The sequence below is a fragment of the Harmonia axyridis genome, chromosome 1 (assembly GCF_914767665.1).
Source record: "Harmonia axyridis chromosome 1, icHarAxyr1.1, whole genome shotgun sequence".
Taxonomy (NCBI): Eukaryota; Metazoa; Arthropoda; class Insecta; order Coleoptera; family Coccinellidae; genus Harmonia; species Harmonia axyridis.
Window position 1 is genome coordinate 36,714,450 of NC_059501.1, and position 17,365 is coordinate 36,731,814.

Here is a 17,365-nt window from a genome sequence, read left to right on the forward strand (position 1 = left end):
TCTGTGGATGGCTGAACATCAATTTGCTCACATTGAATTTCAATAAGAGCAAATTTATCACATTTTCCATTACCTGTGAGAACCAACCCGATGAAAATCTCCTATTCATTCACAATGAAGTGTGTAACCTTCAGGGGTGCACATGTCCATCTATTTTGAGGGTTGATGAGGTCAAATATTTAGGAGTAGTTATAGATAAATACCTACGATGGGAGGCACAGGCAGCATTGCTGACGAAAAAGTTGAGGCAGCTCATGCATGCGTTCTATGGTCTGAGAGATATATTATCTAGACAAAATATACGCATGGTCTATTATTCTCTCGTTGAATCTATTCTGAGATATTGCATTGTTGTATGGGGAGGACTAACCATAAATGCTAGAAGAAACTTGCAAACATCGCAGAACACCTTGATCAAGATAATGCTTAGGAAAGATAGGCTCTATCCAACAAGGGATTTATATGGTGAATCCAAGTTGATGAACCTTGAAAATCTTTTTATTTACCAGTCACTTATATATATGTTCTCGAACAACCACCCTCTTGTTAACTATGGAAATAAATATATGACTAGATTAGTAAGTAATGAGTCTCTCCAAATTCCTTTATTTAAGAAAAGCCATTCTCAGAATTCCATTTTCTATCTAGGTCCGAAATTCTATAATAGGCTTCCACTGTATGTGAGAAAAATGAAAACTAAGAGAAGATTCAAATCGGAAGTGAAAGTGCTCATATTGGAGGGCCGACTTGCCTTTGATTCGTTGATGTCGTGATTTTTTCAATGGTTCGCGATAACGATGAAATTGAGCGAATTTCTTTGAAATGTCGATCTTTCCTCCTGTTTTGCGCCCAGAATCGTCCACACCAGTTACTTTGTTTTTTTGTGTTTTTTTTGCTTTCTATTCAGATAGGTTTGGTGCTTAATTTCGTCGGGGAGCGGGGACTACATAATACAAGCGCATTGCGCTTAGATGAGTCTCCGATCGTCGATGTTGATATCCAGTGTAATGTTATAATTTAGTTGTACAGGGTGGGCAAATAAGCGAGGTAAGCGGCTATATCTCAGGAACCACTCATCGTAGACACTTGCGGTAAAAAATTTTACCACTAAAGTAAACAAAAGAAAACACTGGAAATTATTTTGAAGTTCATACCTCCACCGCTAGGGGGCGTAATAGCTATCGTCGAATAGACAAATGCATTTTACTCGAAAAATTTTCATATTAAGTTGGAAAAAAAATATCATCACTGTAAACCTTGGAAAATTCTCAATCTGTTTGAATTGTCACTTTCGATTTTGCGACATCAAATAAGGGTGGGGGAAAGATAGAAATCTGACTGATTGAAATGTCTGTAACTTCAGTTTGGCTCAACATTTTTGAGCAAATTAGATCTTATTTGAGAGACAACATCTCGTTGATTAAGGAAAAAATATACTCATGATGAATTTGATTCAGCTGCTTCCGATAGGGAGCGCTGAGTCAGAAGTTCATTGTTTTGTTCATTTTTCTCTGAAATTTCAAATGTAATGATAGGATTTTCTTAACAAAAACAAAAATTTCATTGAATTTGCATGAAAAAACCTAAAGGTCGCAAAGCGATAATTTCAGGCGTTCTGAAGTTATGGCCGAAAGAAGATATTCTTCAACTGATGCACGGCGAAAAACCAAATTGTGTCTTCAAGTTCTAACAGAAATAGAAATCCCATCAAATTTGTATGAAAAAACCAAAAGGTCGCAAAGCGATAGCTTCAGGCGTTCTGGATTTATGGCCGAAAGAAGACACAATTTAGTTTTTCAGTGCATCAGTTGCAGAATATCTTTTTTCGTCCATAACTAGAGAACCCCTGAAGCTATCGCTTTGCGACCTTCTGGTTTTTTCTTACAAATTTGATGGGATTTCTGTTTCTGTTAGAACTTGAAGACTCAATTTGGTTTTTCGCCGTGCATCAGTTGAAGAATATCTTCTTTCGGCCATAACTTCAGAACGCCTGAAATTATCGCTTTGCGACCTTCAGGTTTTTTCATGCAAATTCAATGAAATTTTTGTTTCTGTTAAGAAAATCCTATCATTACATTTAAAATTTCAGAGAAAAATGAACAAAACAATGAACTTCTGACTCAGCGCTCCCTATCGGATGCAGCTGAATCAAATTCATCATGAGTATATTTTTTCCTTAATCAACGAGATGTTGTCTCTCAAATAAGATCTAATTTGCTCAAAAATGTTGAGCCAAACTGAAGTTACAGACATTTCAATCAGTCAGATTTCTATCTTTCCTCCACCCTTATTTGATGTCGCAAAATCGAAAGTGACAATTCAAACAGATAGAGCATTTCCCAAGGTTTACAGTGATGATATTTTTTTTCCAACTCAATATGAAAATTTTTCGAGTAAAATGCATTTTTCTACTCGATGATAGCTATTACGCCCCCTAGCGGTGGAGGTATGAACTTCAAAACAATTTCCAGTGTTTTCTTTTGTTTACTTTAGTGGTAAAATTTTTTACCGCAAGTCTCTACGATGAGTGGATCCTGAGATATAGCCGTTTACCTCGCTTATTTGCCCACCCTGTACATAGGCACCATGTAATTGGAATCAGAATAAATTTGAATTTGAATTTGAATATTAATAACTATCTCGAAGACATAGGTATCTCTAGTTCGAAGGATATATAGCTTCATACAAATGAATGGTGGTCAGATAGATTGAAGCTCAAAACGAATGGAGCTTGAAATACATGGTATTTCTGACAAATTTTCCTGCAAACGAATTTTTCAATATATTTGAATGAAAAAGAGTTCAAGTTATCTTGAAGTGATTCAAGATATGTGGGAGAGTTTAATCATATGACAAATCATATAAAGCTAAAATATATGATTTCAATTGTCGAAGCTGAACTAAAAAAAAATAATTTTTTCGGCAACCGTCCGGGAGGTGCTCACTTCCCGGACGCTTTTTCTCTGAGAAAGTAGCATTTCCCGGCCTAGTCCGGAAAGTACGTACTTCCTGGACTAGGCCGGAAAAGAATCATAGAATCCATAGCAACCGAGATAACGGCTGACAGTTCATATGAAATTAGTTGTCAAAAATTTGCATGTTTTTTTATCGCAATCGTAATAAAATATGGAAAGCAGCAGCGATAGTGTTATTTTACATGGTTGCCGAAAAAATATTGTACGCAACACGCCCGAAAATGGTTTTTTTGGACTCACAGACTTCCAGGACTCGCTTACGCTCGTCCTGGAATTTTGTCTATTCGTCCAAAAAAACCCTATTTTCCGGACTTGTTACGTAAATTACTATTCTCCTTTCATTAAATCATGAAAGAAGTATATTAAACATTGCAATTTATTTTTTTTTGATGAAATCGATCTTTTGTATTGAATTTTATAATGAATGCTGTGTATTTTTGCCGAGAATACTCTACAAAAACTGCGCCCTTCTTGTATCTTAGCATTCGTGATATCCTCTCTGCCAATAATGGATAAAATTCGAAACAAATAATCCGTTCCTTGTTAGATATTCTGTAGTTTACATCTCAACAATGAACACACAAAATCGGATTATAATATGACGGATAGTTTCGGACATGAAGAAACTGAAAAAACAACTTTTTCGAACTTCTAACAATAATTTCCTTGGAATTTTTTGCATGAACATTCATTTCATTATTTTCCCTGTCCAATAGGTACTTTTTTTTTTGGGAGATAAAAATCATATGGGTATGAATCCAAAACCATGAAATGGACTATATCTATTCGCGAAAGTGACCTAGAAATTAGGACATTCCAGCCTATTAAAGATGTTATCAGAGGCCATACTCGAATTGAATTCCGACAACAAGATACATTTGAGCTGAATGATTGTCCCCTTATTTTTCTGGAACACAACAGGTCTTTATATTTGAGCCAATTATGATTCGCATTTAGTCCCACCTTTAAAATTTAGCCCTAACATATTGTAGTGACTCCTTACTAGTCCAAAAGATGACGTCGTGGGCTGCGGATTTCTGGGAAGTTGGAAACCGCTTGTGACAAAACCAGATTCATCTGCAAATTTACCATGCTCCGCTATGGGAATGGGGGTGTATATGGCAGGGAACACTGAGACTTCAAATTGATGATCTCATCAGTGCTCCCGGGATGAAACTCTGCAATCCACACCTCAATAATTGGTGGAAGAAAGTTTTAATAGTTAGTTTTGGACTCAAGTTTAAAGAATATCGTAGAAGTTTATTCAGAAGGAAAAACGTCTCGAAAATGATTCAAGACAAAGAATTTATGAAGAAGTAGTCCCACATACATATAACCTAAGCATCACCTTACAAAGAAAGATTGCCACTATGCTTGTCTGAGGAAGTTCTATTGATTGCTCAATTACTTCAGAAGAGAAAAAATTTTACAAAAAATAATAGGTTTGGAGACTGATAGGAAAATTTTATTGTGGATTATTTTTTCTCAATTTTTCTTCTTTTTGCTGTTCGTATTGACTTGAAATGAATGAGTTTCCTATTCTATTAAATTCATCCTCCTGATTTGGAAGGTCATCGGTACTTAGTAGGGAAGTATTCAGTGACTCTACGCAAGCACGAGAACCGGCGTCGTAGGCTGCATATCTATCGGAATCGCTTGAACATGAACTCAACCGTCCTAAGCCAAAGTCACAATGATCTGTTATGGGTATATGGAAGGTGTATACAGGGTGATTCCAGAGGAGACCGTCAGATTTAAGGAGAAGTTTACACTAGTCAAGGCAGTTTCGAAACAATGTTTGGTTTATGGTTGAGGGCCTTTATTGAGAGTCTACAGGGAGATTTGACCGATTCGACCGATTTTTCTTTTATTCATAACTTTGGTATGGCTTGATCAATATTGATGAAATTTTCAGTGTATCGATAGCCATTTGATATGTAATCAATAAAGTTCTCTCTGTCTCTCTCTCTCTCTCAATATGATTGTCTACTTTCAATAATTCTAAATTTTCTTAAAAATGCAGGGTGGGAATTATGATAAGTTCAGATTCAATTTGCAGGTTGAAAAAACACCCGGTACATTCCGTTTTCGAAAATTCGCCTCCTGCTTCAGATTCTACCTCAAGTTTACATTACTGGAGCGTTTTTATTTTTTTGGCACAAGTTTCTCTAAAAAAAATGTTTAAAGATGAACAATATCGTTATTTCGCTCCAAGACAGTGAGAATATTCTGAACCTGCAAATTTAATCTGAACACCTTATATTTTTGAGAAAGTTTTAGAATTATTGAAAGGAGACAATTATATTGTTCTAAAGTGAAGATTTATTCAATACATATTGATCAAGCCATACCAAAGTTATGTGGGATCCAAATTCTTAACACCCGACTGAATGATACGCTACTGACTTTACGAAACGAGAACTACACGATCGACCCTAAAAGGTTGCACCATGCAGATTTATCGATAGGTAGACGTAAGGGGAAGAGGTACTTGAAACTTAAGGACTGAAGTACGATACAGACGAACGAGGGTGGAATTCGACGTAAGAGAGTAGACGGACATAGTTAGGATTCGACGTTAGAGACGAGACGGGAAAGGTTAAAGAATTCGACGTGATAGACGCATATGATTCGACGTAAAATATAGTAGACGCAGCGAGTTAGATTATTCGATAATTAGACTATTAACAATTAGACGGAATAAAATAACTTCGATAGTTCCATAGACGAAAGTTCAGTGGCTGTACATTCAATTGACGTGAATTGTACATTGTGTAAATAAACAATAGTTAAGTTCCGGCGGCCTTTTATATAAACCCCTAGACAACCATATAAAAACCCTACAGTTATGAATAAAAGAAAAATCGATAGAATAGGACGAATCACTCTGTAGACTCCCAATAAAGGCTCCCAACCATAAACCAAACATTGTTTCGAAACTGCCTTGACTAGTGTAAACTTCTCCTAAAATCTGACGGTGTCCTCCGGAATCACCCTGTATGACAGAAATCACTAAGAACTATACTGTTTATTCCATAAGTGTTCCTGTGATAGATTTCCACAATTCGTACCTCAAAAATTCGTGGAAAAAAGTTTTTACTGTTATTTTGTCTCTCAGTTTAGAGAATCTCGTAGAAGTTTGATCAAAAAGAATAAGATTCTCATTCTATACAGTGTAAATCTAAGAATGCTTGGTTTTTCTTCTACAAAATAAGCACTTTCTCGAAAATGATTGAAGTCAAAGCAGTTATGAAGGAAGGGGCATATTATATTTTAAGCATGACCTTACAATGACCAACAAAGGTAACAACTTTGCTTCTCTGAGAATGTTCAATAGATAACTCAATTAATTTAAATGAGAAAAATTTCTTTAAGAATAAGCAATAGACGAAATGTTAATAGGCTTAGAGCGTTATGATTCAGGTGAATTGCAATTTTTTAAGGGCACCATTCCTCTCTTCGCTGATGATATTAACTAGAAAAGAGATGTTTTCTGATCTATTGAATTCTTTCTCCTCCTTTGGGACATCTTTGGTACAGGTAGGGGAGTGTGTAGTTATTCTTCCCATGGCCTATTCCTTGGCAGAAAGGAGAAGAAAATGAAGTTTGCATATCATAGATCTAGCTAGATCTATCGAGTAGTAAATATATTTTTAAATTTTTCCTGGAATTGATCGCCCTTCATCTATATAATAAGACAAGATGATGAGAAGGATACGAGTTAAATAAGTTGATAATAAGTAGACGGCTTATTGAATAGAAATATGAAAAATTCGTGGTTGCAATTGTTTCGGGTGATCAATTAGTGACAACAATTCTCGACATTGCAAATCACAACTCACCATATTGTAAACGTTCTCCCAGTAGTCGAGCGTTATGAGCTGAAAGGTGGTCAGCATAGACCACAGGAAGTTATCGAAACTGGTGTAACCATGGTTCGGATTTTCACCGACGCAAAGGCAGGTATGGGTAGTCGGACAGTGCCTGCTTCCGGTCACGTTTCCGCACAGCAGTGGATCATCCGTTCCCGGTCGTAGCAACCAGTTGCTAGGGTCATTAGTCCAGCTGAAAGTTCACACATAATTAATTACAATCATACAGAAAACGGACCCTGTACTCGATGTCGATTGCATCGGAAAATCACTGGGAAATTGTTCCGAATTATTGGAGAGCCCTTTATTGTTGAACAATCGGTTTGAAGTGCATTACTATATTTGGGACGCTTAATCAGTACATGCAATCCGTTTTTCTCTATCAGCTCTACTTTTTTAGATACATCAACTTAATTACCAATGTGGGTTTAATTCAGTATATTCTTTTATGAGAGTTCCAAAATTATTATCATACATATAATTATTAATGTACGTACCCCATGCTTTTATTGTCAGTCAAATTATTGGACAGAGGAACCAAAATTACTTTCTACCGTACAAGAGAATGAGATCTGCTACTATTCTTTTCTCAAGAAGACAATCTTGTATTTTGTCACGAAATTAGGGGACTCATGAAAGTAATGGGACTTTCTGAATATATTTCAGATGATTGGCGCCTTTTTATTGACAGTTCAAAGTGAAGTTCAAAATGTTCATTCTACAAAATGAGAATGAATATGGTTCAATACCACTAGTTACCTCGAAGAAACTGAATGAAGAATATACCACCATAGCTTTGGTCTTGCAGAAGATTGAAGTATCAAAAATAGTAAACTTTCTTCTTGGGCAGCAAAGTGGTTACATGAAATATAAGTGTTTCTTGTGCCTCAGGGATAGTAGGGACAAAACACAGCACTGGGTTCAAAAAGATTGGCCTCAGAGAGAAAACATGGACATTGGGGAAGAGAATATCATTAACGTCGCTTTGGTTGAAAGAAAAAAATAATACTCCCTCCTTTACATATAATGTTGGTCTCAATGAAGTAAATTGTAAAAGCTCTTGATAAGAATGAGTTATGATTTGCATATATAGGAGAAAAAATGTATCAGATGAGCACAGAAAAAAGTCAAAGAAGGGATATTTGATTGCCCACAAATAAGACAATTAATAAAGGATCCTGCCTTCATGAATTTATTGAATCAAGTTGAACGAGAAGATTGGAAATCATTTGTTGCAGTTGTAGAAAATTTTCAAGGCAAACAAAAAGCTCAAAACTATGTTGAAATAGTTAACAAGATGCTTAATAGGTTCAAATCCTTAGGATGCAATATGAGTATTAAAATACACTATTTACACAGCCATTTAGACCGTTTTCCAGAAAATTTAGGGGATATGAGTGAGGAATAAGGTGAAAGATTTCACCAAGACATTAAAGTTATGGAGGACCGCTACCAAGGAAGATGGGTAATGCGCATGTTGGCAGATTACTGCTGGAGTTTTAAAAGGGACTGTTTGAAAAAACATTCGAGAATGTCGTGAAAAAGAAGCTTTCGAAGTGTTGAGTTACTATTTGATTTCTTCATTTTTTTTCTATTTGTTACGACATGATATTGTATTTTGTATAATTAAAATGAAAATTTCGTATCTACTTTCGTTTACGACACTTAGGAATTCAATGTAACTTATATTTCTCTAAAATTGTATATCTTAAAATTGTTAGCTCCTAGGTAGAATGAATACGTTATTTGAAATCATGACATCAAATTGATATGGAATCAGCTCGAAAAACCTCGACACCAAAATAGCTGTTCCCCTGTGTAATATGTACAATACTCCAGCAACATCTGGTGGTGCTGCAGCCTCAGCTGATGAAGAAAATAAAGAGAAGAAGTTGTAAGAACCTTAAGAATCCGGGTCAGATGATGACATAGACTTTGGTCTCTTCGACTAAACTGAATAACAATTTCTTTTTCAAGAACAGCAACCGTGTAAGAAGAGAGCCATACTGAAATTTTAAACCGGAAAACATCCTGGAAAACGGAAGCTATGAAGTGAACTGAACTGAAATCGTACCATTCCGACTAATGAAACAGTTCCTCAAAATAATGAAAAAAATACATTCTCAACATCGAATTCAAAATCATAATAAATATTCAACAGAGCAAGCCCATTCCATTTCTCATTTCCCATTTTACTTCTCAACAACATCTTGAGATTAAAATAAGTTAACTGGTAACGTAATAGTAATTTACGTAACGAGTCCGGAAAATATGGTTTTTTTGGACGAATAGACAAAATTCCAGGACGAGCGTAAGCGAGTCCTGGAAGTCTGTGAGTCCAAAAAAACCATTTTCGGACGTGTTGCGTACAATATTTTTTCGGCAACCATGTAAAATAACACTATCGCTGCTGCTTTCCATATTTTATTGCGATTGCGATCAAAAAACATGCAAATTTTTGACAACTAATTTCATATGAACTGTCAGCCGTTATCTCGGTTGCTATGGATTCTATGATTCTTTTCCGGCCTAGTCCGGGAAGTACGTACTTTCCGGACTAGGCCGGGAAATGCTACTTTCTCAGAGAAGAAGCGTCCGGGAAGTTAGCACTTCCCGGACGGTTGCCGAAAAAAAACATTTTGCGTAATATAGATATGTTAGGAAATAATTGCATATTCAGAAAGTACCGATATCGCACTGAGTTTTGAATCGGGAATTCCCGATAATTCCTTCATCCACATCTTGAATTCACATTCAAGGGTTATTTTTTCAATAGTCTCTGAATCTATTTCATATAATTTTGTTATTTTTTTGAATCAATAAAAGAATATTTTTTCCATTGCAAAACTTTCCCTGACTTGCGATGATTTTTATCGAATTACCTATTATGCTGTATTTTGTTCCGTTATCATTCTATTTTCATGGATCGTCATGAATTTCTTTCTTGCTACTTTTACTTCAACAAGACAGCTCTACACATGCATACAATTAAATATCCCTATAAAAATATCAGAGCTTGTATATTAGAAGTCAATGGAACCTATTTCAATAATTGTGGAGAATTTACGGTGAAACAAAAAATGTCGCTCTGTCTACTTTGTAGTAAGTTGCAGAGACGTCAAAGGATATGAAAAATGGTCGACTATTTGTAGAAATTAGAAAATCATTTTCCCGATCATTTTGATGACATTTCCTGTTTTCTACCGATACTATACATTTTTGACAACAGCGCATTTGTATAATGATCCCTTCTCTAATTCATAAGTCGTACAATGCAGTTCCCTCAGCTAATTTTCGCACCGGTCTTCCCTTTGAAATAGACCCTTGTAATTTGTCCATAACGGCCAAATCGGTAGCAGAGAACACAACTCAATTACAGACAATATAGCGTTATTACAATTCTACAACTGAGTAAACCGATGTTGAGGTTTAGTAGTAGACCTGAAAACGTTTTAACGAGTCCAACATAGCATATTTGTAACATCCAATCGATCCAACCTAGAGGCCATTTTACATGGCACATTTTATCACTGTTCATGTATTTCAATGTTCTCAAATACGGATTATAATTTTAGGAATAATCATTTTTAATTTTTGAGCGTTCGTTTACCCGAGAGATCGCTTTATCATGTCGTCACAATGTCTGTAATTTTTTAATTTTGAGCCAGAAATGGTTATAAAAAATAAGGTTCGATAACGCATCAGTTATTTTCAATTCTGTTAGTCCGTCGCTGACCAAGATAACTCTTGAACTCCTTGAAACTTGAAGCTTAACCGTAGAGCTAGCAGAACCCAGGGTTTTTTTTGAAGAACGTAAATTCAGAATTTTGGTAATGGGTTCAAACGTAGGCCTAAAAAAAGCCTAAAATTACGGTGAAATCAGATTGAGAAATAAGAAATCGATTAGCTTGATGGTTCTGCTAGCTTAACGTTAAGCTAGTAGAAGCCGCGATTTCTCCGACAATTTAAGGGCAACAAATTTTTGAATAGGGTAATGTTCTTCTTCTTCTTCAAGTGCTGTCTCCGCGGCGGAGGTCGGCAATCATCCTGACCTTTGAGGCAACTACTCTAAAGAGTTGTTTTGAACTGTATCCAAACCATTATCTCAGATTTTTCAGCCATGAAATGCGTCTTCTTCCACGCTCCTTTGGCCCTCTATTTTTCCTTGCATTATAAGTCGCAAGATACTGAATTTACTGCCACCTACTATGTGGGTAATAAATAAGCCTAAAATTATGGCCTAAAAAAATGAAGAATCGAAAGTGGTTCTGCTAGCTTAACGGGGTGAAGAATCCAAAAGAAAAGGAAATGTTTTCACCTGCATTGAGTATTTATCTCAATTCGATAGTTGTTTGAGAGATCATTTCAACAGATTTTCTCAGGTAGGTCGAGGCAAGGTGAATCATCTATTACATCAAATTTATGATGAATTTATTGATTTGATGGCAAAAAATGTGAGAAAGGAAATCATAGCAGAAGTTCGAGAGGCTTTATATTATTCAATTATTGTTGATTCCAATCCAGACAAGCCATGTCGATTAGCTTACGTTCATTTTGAGTTATGTAAGCAGAGGAGGTGAAATAAAGGAGAGATTTTTGGTATTTTTCGCTATAGATCAGTATGATGATGAATATCTAAAAAATACTGTTCTACAAATATTGATTGACTACTCAATTGACATCCAACTATGTATATGACAATGCTTCCAATATGTCAGGCAAATAAGTAGAACTTCAGACCCGGATAAGGAAGCATATTTCATATTGAATTCGTTCTTGCGATGTGAGATTTTCAGTTATTTTTTTTCAATTTTTTATATTATTAAATTTTTTATTTATTTTTTGTTGATTATACATTCATTGAAAGCACTTTATTATTGCGTTCGAACATATTTTGAAGTATGTGAAGGGGCCCCAGATTTACCTTGCGCTTCGGGTCCCCAGTTGTCTTAATCCGCCACTGCGATGACCAGTAATATGAAATGGTTGTTGGCGAATTTTGTCGAAGAAAGTTTGAGGATAGATCCATTAAAAACTTGAATCCGTCATCAAACGATACTAATCAATTACGTTAATTCGATAAAAATAAGCTTATAGAGTGGACACTCGCCAACTCGTAATATCACGGGACCTCAGAGAAAAGAAAACAAATTTTTTATTTTCTTTCCTCTGAGCCACGGGACCAAGATTTTTCGTCGAGTTAAGTATAGTTCGACATAGGCGTAGTTCAAGTTATACAGATCATTCGACTCACAAAGGTAATGAAATATAGATGTAAACCAAATGAAAATTCAAGTTATAGAGGTGAAGAATAGTGATATATGTTTCCTATAGAAGGCGTAGATTATATACATATATGATGAATTTACTGAAAAATGAATTGACAATAGAACATTCCATGATGAAATAGACCGACGACTTTCTGTGTTGACAAATTCTGAATATTTTATGAGTTTCTCTGACGGTAAAGATTCAGATTATTAAACGCCAAAAGAGTTAATTTTCAAAGTGTTATTTTTCGTTCTTTTTGGGCAACTTTTTTTTCAACCTGATAAATTATTTCAATTATATGCGCAGGAGCATTTTATTCAAATTTTTTGAGTTTGTTTTAGCAATTGAGAGTGAAAACTCTAAATAAGTTTGTCGTAAAAATTCCTATCTTCTGAGAGGTCTCTCAGAGGCTAAGGAGAATCGGGATAAAAAACATTAAACAAAAAATGTATGTCCGACAGCCTTTACAAAACTAAACAACAAAATTTAACTCTATAAAACCTCACGATGCAATTATTGCATCATTAAATACGGTCGATTCACCGACACGATTCGATTTGTGCGGCGGGGTTTGGAATTAACTACTGACTTCGAGTTATAGAATTTTTGTGTGCCTTCGACTTATAGAGGTGAAAATGGTGAAATATATCCGTAAAATCATTTTCAGTTATGAATGGAAATTTTTTCGGCTTATACAGGTTTTTCCAAGAGGATTGAAAATAATTTGAGTTATCGAGGATTTCGAGTTAACGAAGTTCGAGTTAACGAGAGTTCACTGTGTAACACATACAGGGTGTTCCGAATTAAGTCGGGACCATTGCCAACTCCGTTATTATTGATGCTACGGTGTCGGTTGAATGGGCAAACTGGTAGCATCTTTAGTGGCATTCTCGACGCCGAAAACAAAAAAAAAAATTGACATTCCTCGTTGTCATAACATTTCATAAAATGATATTTTTTTCAATGGAACACCATATATTTTTTCATGCATTTCGATTCGTTATAACATTCTCAACAACAAAGCTCATTTGACCTTTTTTCTTAAAGGTGAAAATAAGACAGTTGTATTAATAGGAAACATTTATAAAAAACGGATTTGATAAAGCGCTCTAGAATATCGAGTGAATGTTCAAAAACACCGCCTTCTTGTTGAACACATATTTGGGCCCTTCTATTGACACCATTGATTCACAAAATGAATGCGGCTAGCGAAATGGCTTTAAGATGGAAATTATCGTTTTGTATATTAATACCAAATAGCTTAGTGGTGCCAATTGAGGGGTGCGACATAATGATCACTAGTTCACATTCCAGCGCAATTTTTTTCTTTTTGCTATTAGTAACGAAATATTGTCATTCGTATAAGTACAAAAAATTGGTGTTTGTACAATCATGAGGTGTTATTCGCTGAAAGAAATAAATATTTCGGAATAAGTCCCTCATTTTCCACTTTAGGAAGAAAGGTGATATGATCCTTGTTGTTGAGAATGTTATATCGAATCGAAATGCATGAAAAAATTTAGGGTGTTTCTTTGAAAAAAAATATAATTTTATGAAATATTATGACAACGCGACTGGCAATTTTTTGTTTGTTTTCGACATCGAGAAGACCAGTAAAAATGCTACCAGTTTGTCCATTAACCGACATCGTAGCATCAATAATAACGGAGTTGGCAATGGTGCCGACTTAATTTGGTACACCTTGTATAGAGTAAACAATTTGCTCATGAATGAAAGTGTGGATTACTATGACCAGTAATATGAAAGGTTGTTGGCGAATTTTGTCGAAGAAATATTGAGGATAGATCCATTAAAAACATGAATCCGTCATCAAACGATATACCAATCAATTACGTTAATTCGATAAAAATAAGCTTATATTCCCAACTTAGTTTTTCCATTGTATCAGGACCAATCTCTTTACAATGGTTCCGCTTTCAACTTTTACAACATCTCATTAAGCTTATTATGCGACAAGCTGTTGCTCCAAGAAATTCGAGTTAGGAATGATCCATTAATCGCGAATTCTATTATAACCACTTCAATGGCCAAACATCAAATTTCAGGCGGTATTCTCGATAACTTTACAGCTCAACCCATTGAATGGTGTTTAAGATTTATGAGGTATTTTCGCAACTGATTTTCGCTATAATTGAATTGACGTCGTCTCTTTAGGAATATTCGCCCTAATATCAGCTTTATTTCTTGAAGAGTGAAAATGATATTATGAAAAAAGAGACGAAACAATGAAGTCCGTGAAGTTAGCACCCACTTTTTCGAAAATGAAGAATTTTTTTGCATTCGTTAGTACCTCGTTAGTAACTATCTGTAACACAAAAATTTTCGTTTGTACCTCAACGATACTGGTAGAAAAATATCGCATTCCGTTTTTTTCGATTTTTCCAATTTTTCTCGAAAAAAAAATTAGTTTGAAAGTACATAGGGCAACGATTTTGCACGCTTCAATTCATGTTACGTTACTGGAATTTATTTATTTATTTATTATACCATTCAACAGCCTAAGCCAATTACAGAATGGGCAAAAAAAAAAAATTACAAGAAATGAAACCTTATTAAACTAAATACATTCCATGTGAAAAATAAAAAAACAAAAGAAATCGAAGCCAAGTGCGAGATATGCAATGATTATACAAAAAAAATAAAAATAAACAATAATAATAAGGAATGCCCACACCTAGCTTCACATTTTGTAATTTAAATCAGACTATGATCCAAGTATAGTCCTCCTTATAACAGATCGTCACCAACAACAAATAGTTGTATTTGTCAAATTGAATTGCTCTATTGCTGTTTCAATAATCAACACATCAGCATCATTATTATAGCTTGTATTACCAATACATTTCCAGCAAAAAACTTTTCTTTCAACATTGAAATGAACCGAGATAATATACGTGGCGTACTCATGCATATTATGACGATAATAACTTTTATTTTTGAATCGGTTGTAACGGTATAAAATTCCTCTTTTTTTATTTGAACCATTTCAAGATATTTTTCTATTAAGCAAACAGTTTTCCTCTTTTCACATCATGTCCATCTTACGGCATCAATTAAAATCAAATTGAAATCAGACAGTTTTATTTAAAAACACAAGTTAATAACAATTCGAACAGAACACAGGTGGCGATCTTTGTCTGTATGTCTCCTTATTCTTATATTGTATCGGCGTAGTAGATAAGAATCATTACAGATTTTTCATTATCGATCTGGTTGTCGACCTGAAAAGGGATTAGAAATTAATAAACCTAAACTTCTGAATATAGAGAATATTTCGTATCGAAATACCTACCAAAATTCTATTGAATCTGAAAAACCCTTTTTATCAAAAGGTGAGTGTTGTCGAGATTTAATTTCAATTGTTTCATTCGTGAAAACGAAATTTAAGGGTTTCTACCGGAGGCTTTGTACATAATTGTCTTTCTTATCGGACACCTAGAAGGAAATTATTGCTGTTACTGCCAGAGATTCAACCTTATCAACTGGAATTTGGTTACCGTTCTGAAAATAGTATTTTCGAGTATACTTACCTGAGTTACGTCAATCATCATCATCACTGCAAGCTGAAGCCATTTTGTTTTAAAGTACAGTTGTTCTGTAAGGACCTTCTAACATCAAGGCCAGTATCAATCTACACTGTATTAATATTCATATTACGATTATCAAAGAAGAGTTTGGTGTAATAACTTCAATATCGTACTACCTTTTGAAACAAAGACTTTCTTTCCATCATCATTAGAATAGTGTTATAAGTAGGATTTCTCTAATTCTGTGGTTATTCCGTTCATTCTTCCACATCTTGTAGAACAAAATCGTGCGAGAATATATCAGAAACGCACTGTTTTCATGGTTATATTTCATTATTCTATGTTGGTTCTCTGAACTTTCCGCCACGGCTTTATCTGTCAATTCATCAATTTGCCTTACAGAAATCAGTTCTGCCAACCAACATTTTTCAATACAAAAATCACTAAATTATATTTATGGAAATATTTCATTAATTTCAATGAAAATGCAATGAATTAGAGAAAATAATGTATAATACTCGTACAGAAGGCTCATTCTACCACTCGTTCATTCCAAAACTCGCCACTTCGTGGCTCGTTTTTGAATTTTGAACTCGTGGAAGAATATCAATGCCTTCTGCACTTGTATTATAAATAACTATACTAACCCCTTATTTTTCTGAATATTATAATGGCATTTCACCTGCATATATTAAATTGTCATTAGGTAATCATATTTCTTTATTCACTGTCACCTGAAAGTAACACTGTTTGTTTCTTGATTTTCAATCAGTGGATTCATATAATTTTATATTAATTAAATTAAATCAAGTGGCGCCCAATTCATTTTAATAATTGTTATAGTGGAAAGAGAATTCTGTGAATTATATAACCTACGACCCAAATGTTCTCTGGCGAAAAGCTGCCAAGTGCAATTATGTAATAAAAGTAGGAAACTACGTTACACGGTATATCTCAGAAACGCTGGCTCATAGGAAAAAAACTATTGGTACATTTTTTATAGATAATTTTATGATCTACAATTATGTTCCAGGTACTTTCAAGATGAAATTTATCGTTCTGCTAAAAAACGCGAAAGACATTTCTTTTACTTTTGACCTCGAATAACAGTTTTTCTTACACGAGAATGATGGTGAACTTTCAGTAATTGTTTATAATTATGTTTTGAACAATTTAACTCATTTTCAGCTTGTTGGAAATTTATGTACCTTCACTCTCATTTTTTGGTCTGAATTGACCGGACTATTAACCATACGTTAAAATATCCCCGTTAAAAAGACTACCACGAGAAGTTTTTTGTTGAACACCCGATATTTTTTGTCGTCCATCAGCTTTGTTGATCTAAGTGAGCCCTTGGAGAGAGCTGGGGGTTGAAAATTGACCGACGATTAGCTTTTAGATTCCGTTCTTGCCAGATCAAATAGCGGGTGACTATAAATCATATCACGCCGTCTAATCACGGCTAGTATGATGTATTGAATTGACCCATTTTCACAAGGTTTACGCAACCGATGGATCGCAGTTGAAGGTCAGTTATAAATACGACACGAAAGGCTGATTAAATTGGACAAACTGCCGAGAAATTCGGTTTGGAATTCAATTTACCATGAACGGAGTTGTTGTTTTGAATTATGGCAGTATTTCCGTGATTATGAGGAGAATCATTGTAAGTCCTAAGATTATAGGCTTTATGACATCC

At 34.8% G+C, this 17,365-nt stretch overlaps 1 protein-coding gene across 4 annotated transcripts in view; it reads right to left on the reverse strand.

Annotated features, from left to right (window-relative positions):
- Nucleotides 1-17,365, reverse strand: part of LOC123682927 (sodium channel protein 60E-like) — a 194,106-nt gene that overhangs the window by 166,002 nt on the left and 10,739 nt on the right. For all 4 annotated transcript variants that reach the window (XM_045621781.1, XM_045621762.1, XM_045621771.1 and 1 more), the window contains exon 2: nucleotides 6,818-7,040. In XM_045621781.1, coding sequence (XP_045477737.1) covers nucleotides 6,818-7,040 — 223 coding nt within the window. The remainder of the gene's footprint in view (nucleotides 1-6,817; nucleotides 7,041-17,365) is intronic.